This window comes from Branchiostoma belcheri, unplaced genomic scaffold (assembly GCF_001625305.1).
Source record: "Branchiostoma belcheri isolate BF01 breed outbred unplaced genomic scaffold, Haploidv18h27 scaffold114, whole genome shotgun sequence".
In the NCBI taxonomy this organism is placed as follows: domain Eukaryota; kingdom Metazoa; phylum Chordata; class Leptocardii; order Amphioxiformes; family Branchiostomatidae; genus Branchiostoma; species Branchiostoma belcheri.
The window spans coordinates 386,333-392,225 of record NW_017802536.1 but is presented as its reverse complement, the minus strand read 5'-3'; the positions used below and the strand labels follow the sequence as shown (position 1 = coordinate 392,225).

At 38.2% G+C, this 5,893-nt stretch overlaps 1 protein-coding gene across 1 annotated transcript in view; it reads right to left on the bottom strand.

The window, feature by feature from the left end:
• LOC109462236 (phytanoyl-CoA dioxygenase-like) overlaps nt 1-5,893 on the bottom strand; it is an 11,089-nt gene that overhangs the window by 2,723 nt on the left and 2,473 nt on the right. Inside the window, exons 2-7 of the mRNA XM_019758771.1 lie at nt 5,175-5,292; nt 3,531-3,631; nt 2,988-3,089; nt 2,614-2,653; nt 1,502-1,596; nt 942-1,047 (exon numbers count right to left, since the gene is read on the bottom strand). Coding sequence (XP_019614330.1) covers nt 942-1,047; nt 1,502-1,596; nt 2,614-2,653; nt 2,988-3,089; nt 3,531-3,631; nt 5,175-5,292 — 562 coding nt within the window. The remainder of the gene's footprint in view (nt 1-941; nt 1,048-1,501; nt 1,597-2,613; nt 2,654-2,987; nt 3,090-3,530; nt 3,632-5,174; nt 5,293-5,893) is intronic.

The following is a 5,893-nucleotide window of genomic DNA, read 5'->3' as shown; positions in this document are numbered from 1 at the left end:
AGAGAGAGAGAGAGATTGATAGAGATAGAGAGACATAGAGAGATAGAGAGAAAGATAGATATAGAGATAGATAGAGGTAGATATAGATAGAGATAAAGATAGAGAGATAGAGATAGAGATAGATAGATAGAGATAGAGATAGATAGATAGAGATAGATAGAGATAGATAGATAGAGAGATAGAGATACTAGATAGAGATAGATAGATAGAGATAGATATAGATAGAGATATATAGATAGATATATAGATGTATATGTAATACTAATATTGGAATTTTCTTCTGCCCAACAGAGATTCTCTCACCTTGCTTACATGTCGATGTCTATCCGACACTGGTACTCAACAGAGCTTTATCTTGCCGCTATATATAGCCGATGTAGGTGAGGGAATTACCGGTAGTGTAAAAGAAAATCTTTGTATACCTTTGTAATATCAACCTAATGAAATTATTTTTGGATAATGATATCGCTTTACAAAACGCAACTAGAAAAGGGGTATTCTGCAAAAAAGCTGGAAGATTATGCCTTCCATAATAGTAAATACATGTAACACCCTTCCCCTGACATTAATTTTTGTCCTTTGTTCAGAAATGTTACTATCCAAGCATAGGTTTGGGTTTTCTCTTATTTTTAATTTCTAAATCGGGGTTTTCTTTTTTTTTTTGCACTGGACTTTTTTACGCCAACCCAACCTCTGCCAGCACTCACCCCGGGGCGGGGCAAACCTAGTCTAGAAAGGTGACAGTGCTCCTCCCCGGAACCATTAAATCATCCTTAGGGATAACCATGTACTGGGCTGAATTATCACACATCCAGCAAGTCAGAACGGCGTCAAAAATATCAGTTCAAGAAAACAAAAAAAAGCCTAAAAAAACACGCCAAAAATAAGCTAAAACGTCTGCTTGGAGAGTACAGAAATGTTGGCCAGGTGACCAACCTTACCCAGTGTCTTCTCCATCTCCTCCTCCAGGACTTCCACGTACCACGTCCCTCCCACCACCCCCACGTGGTCGGCTGTCACCCCCCTGCGATGGCCCCCGCGCACAACCTGGGCAGTAGAAACCACAATACAATGTCGGCTTAAAACTGTGTTGGTACTATTCTGAAAAAGGTTGTTACTGTAATTTTGCAACACAAAAAATGGACGTATCCCAGTTTTTGGCGGCATGTACCTTGCCAGATTTTACGCCGGCGAAAGACCCTAATTTTCACGGTTTTTGTTGGACGTTTGTTCAACATTGCATCAGAATTTTTCCTGTTGCAGACGATATTTTCTTAACGTAACACTTGGAAACTACAGAGGGGATGTTAACCTTCAATGCGCAAATATGACCTTACATGTATATGAGAAGTTCTGCCAAAGAGCTATGTACAATAAATTACGGGTTTCGCGTACAAATGTAGGTGCAGTACGTTCTGCCGACTTGCTTCTGTGAGGCCAACAGGTAGTTATGCACGGCAAGCTAATGATATTCCAATCAGACAGATAAACTTTAAGGTACCTGCATACAGCCATTCTCCACAGTAGCGTCTAGCAGCGGAATCCACGCCACCGGAATCAGCGTACCCAGAGACTCCGGGAGAGTGTAGCAGTTGTCTGTAGGAATACAAGTGACTTTGACAGTTCATGGTTTAGGATCGATACGTTTAGGATCGTTCGCAAAAAAGACTCCATTGTGACAGTCAAAAAATAGTCATTCAAACCTGCCTCAATAAACCTCTGTAAATACTGGTAAATCGTGATCGCCTACGCGTAGATTTCCAGTTAGGCCACACCAATTCAATTTGTTGTTTCTCGGATTAAAAAAAAAATCAGGAGCGACAGGGCGAAAAGAAACAGGCCAAAGCACCCCATGGTAGCCGGAAATGCACCAACATACCAGGCTGGTTTGTAATTAAAACAATAGATTTTGAACTTCTAATGAACCAAAATTGCATGGTTAAATTGAAAAACTTTAAGAACTAGGAAGAAAATTACTTTTTATCAACTGTTGGGGCCAAATATGTCTTTCATTTAGCATCTTGCAGTTAATTTAGAACCCTCCATTTTATTTTTTTGCAAATCAGAAAAAAGGACAGGGCGACCCGAGAAGCAACAAATTAAATCGGTGTCGCCTTAAGATCAAATAAGATTGAATGAGCCTATATACTAGTACTTGACGTAGGGTGCTCATGAGAAGACGAGAAGGCCTCAGTAAGTACAAGTAAGAGAGCAGATCCTACTTTATAAATGGAACAGGGAAGATTAGAGATCACTGCTCTATAACAAGATAATGTATAATATGTACTGGAATATACTAAAAGAAATTAATTGTCTATGCATAAATAATTCAAATTTTGTGTGTTAGTTTGTTTTTTTTGCTGCATGGGCATGCTATATGGTGTAGGGTGGGCTCCCTACTTCATTCAGGGTCGCTTTTATTAAAATCAAAAGAGAAGAAATGAATATAGCAACCACGTAATTTTATGTTTTGTTGACAAGTCCTGTCACACATTTACGAATTTGGCAACCCGAACACTGCCCGGAAGCCCAACCCGAACACTGCCCGGAAGCCCCTCAATCATAGTGAGTACGTCTACTATTTCTGTTAAAAACTGTAGCTTGTTGTATTACCTTGGTGCCAGGGCACAGTTGTCTCATCATTGCTCGGTACCTGTGGAACAGGGTCGATGGGAACAATGTTACTTGTGGCTATCAGCATTGTCATCATTACATCCGTGAAAGTACAGGTGTGTCTGTAAGTTTGTGTTTCGATTAAAAATGTATGGTTTAAAACACAGTTGAAACATACGCATTTATAAAGGTGTTTTAACTGTGCTTACCTCCATGAAAAATTGTGTTAGCAACTAATTTAACAGTTATCAAAACCATTTCCAAAGGATAACTCAAGAGAAAGGATGGATGTCCATAATACGAGCATATAGCAAAGGATTTTGTTGAAATTGACGATGGATTTTAATCTCCCATTTGTGGTGTTGTCCGTTTACCTTCGGCCGGAGGTTCCAGAGCGGATTCCCGGCTATCTCCGGTCCTACCAGCTGCTCCATGACATTCAGCAGGCGGTCGTTCACCCAGAGGTCACAATAGGCCTGGTAACAAAGGTAAGGTGTACCGTGTTGACGGTCAGAATCCGACAGCTACAGATAGCTGTCATATTATTACAGCAAATGATGACAAACAAATGGCCGAAATGTTAACAATAACTTATGTTTTCTTTCGTAACAAAGGCATATTTTCAAATTTCAAAGTAATTTTTAGAATGCCCTCGTTTCATACAGTGTGTTCTATTTTCCAGTATTAATACGTTTCTTATTGTTGACATACAGTGCTGTTCACGACATAAAATATTGTTGACATGAGAATGTAAAAGCAATTGTAAATGTGACAAATTCGACATGCAGTTATTGCAAAAAAATATTAGAAATATAAAAAGCGATATCAATCAGAAAAAGCATGTGTTTGTAGATATTCCCAAAACAAACACACAATGAACATGACAAGACAATTTTGTAAATTTGCAGTTGTTTGACCTTGTGAATCTTGCCCTTCTTTAACCACAGTGCGCATGTTCCAGGGAACTCTTCCTCGATTAGCGTAAGTCGTTGGAACAGCCCTGCGTCCTGGTACGTGTCTGTGACGTGACATAATATTTTAATAGAAAGTTTATTGCAAATACATGCCCGAGGGTTAAATGCAGTTACAAACAACATAAGAAAGAAAATACAAACAGCGAGCAGATTATTATTGGAATGAGCAGAGCACTTTGGACTAATGCCTCTGACCATTTACAGCTTAGAGGTACATATCCAATATTTTGTCAAAACGTCTCTGTTACATAGCGGATCATAATGACCCCCAGTGGGGGTCTTCACTCTTCGTTAAAAATTGAAAAATCTCAATATTTTAGACGAAATCTTGAGATCTTATGAGACAATCTTGAGATTTTTTATGACAATCTCCAGATCTTTCAGAAAATCTTAAGATGAAAAGAAAAGGTCTCAAGATCTTTCCAAATGTTTTCAAAGTATCTTGAGATTTTTCCATAGCATCTCGAGATGCTTTAAGAAATATCAAGATTTTTAAAGTAATCTTGAAAAAACGTGAGATCTTTTAAACAATCTTGATATTTTTTAAAGCATCTCGAGATGCTTTGGAAAAATCTCAAGATACTTTGAAAACATTTGGAAAGATCTTGAGACCTTTTGTTTTCATCTCAAGATTTTCTGAAAGATCTGGAGATTGTCATGAACAATCTCAAGATTGTCTTATAAGATCTCAAGATTTCGTCTAAAATATTGAGATCTTTAGAATGAATCTTGAGATTTTTCCATTTTTAACGAAGCGTGAAGACCCCCACTGGGGGTCATTATAATCCGCTATGTAACAGAGAAGTTTGTGACAAAAGATTGGATATGTACCTCTAAGCTGTAAATAGTCAGAGGCATTAGTCCAAAGTGTTCTGCTCATTCCAATAATAATCTGCTCAGTGTTTACAGTGGTATGTGAGACTATATCTACGTCCGTAACATTATACTATATTCTACAACACACATGGTACTAGCTATAGTTTTGCTGGGTTTGACTTCTTCTTTTTAGGCAATGGAAGACGAATTTAAATTACCCACTTCTTCTATAATATGTGGGTTCTTTGATTTTAGTAGTAAAATTTAATAGCCTCCTTTGCAGGCGTTACCTGTCCTGTTAGCAGCGTTTTTTTTTTCGCGTTTCCCTGAACAGGGTAATGGTCAAGGAAGCGCGTGTAAAAACAGAAAACGCGACTGCACCAGGAACTCTAACAAAGAAGGCTCGGATGTTTAAGCACCAGTCCTTCAGACAAGGATTTATGTTGGCAAACTTAGCAAATATACGGTAGAAATTGAGACTTGTCCATAAAAAGACAAGGTAGTAAAAAAAATTATACTATCGCACAAATATATCTATCTTGTTCATGAGCAACTTAAACCATACAACGGAAGTTTGGACCATCTGTAATAAACCATTCTAAAATAACATGTACATATATTGCAATTTGTACCCCAAAATCTCAAAAATCTTAAATTTCCTTCTGTCCGATAATTTCTCAGCAGTTTACTGTAATGCGTTGACATGAAACGCATGGTCTAATCCTATCCGACTTTTCCTTACCCTATCTATTAAAAATATTAATGACCCACTCTTGATCTTGCCAGCCTTGTAGAGCCTTTCTGCCAAAGCGTCCACAAGTTCCGCGGTGCCATCTCTACAAGGCTGGAGTTCTTCTGGCGTAAAGAAGTCCTTCACTAGAACAAATCCCTGTAGGCAGAGTACACTGTAACATTTCTGAGCAAAATTTACATAGTAAGACATAAGTCATTCAAATAATAAGTCCAAAGGTGTCGTGTACAAAGTGCCTTTTAACTGGCTCCTCTCCTAGAAGCGCGGGCATAAATAATTAATATTCTTTTGGGAAAAGTTGACATGATATTAAAGAATCGTCAATCTTCAGTTATTTCACTGCACAGTGTGTCTTCCTTTGTTAGTTATTTGAAGTTTGTAAAATGGAAGAAGAGCGTTATTGGTCAACAATCGTACACGGTACAATGTGTGGCAGTTAGACAACAATACTACAAAACTTAAGTACCTTACAAAACTGTAAATTAATATCGATAACAATATATGAGTTACAATAAGGTTATGTATCGATGGTTTGGTCTCGCTTACGGAATGAGGTATAGAGAAATTGACCGTATGTAGGCAAATATGGGAGTTGGACAGAACAATATAAGAAAAGTATCGTTCTGTTTACCAGATAGGCTGAACTTGTTTTGGTAGTGATAGTCTGTAACGGTCTCTCTATCCGTCTCTCTCTATCTGTCTGTCTGTCTCTTCCTCTCCCTCTCTCTCTCTCTCTCTC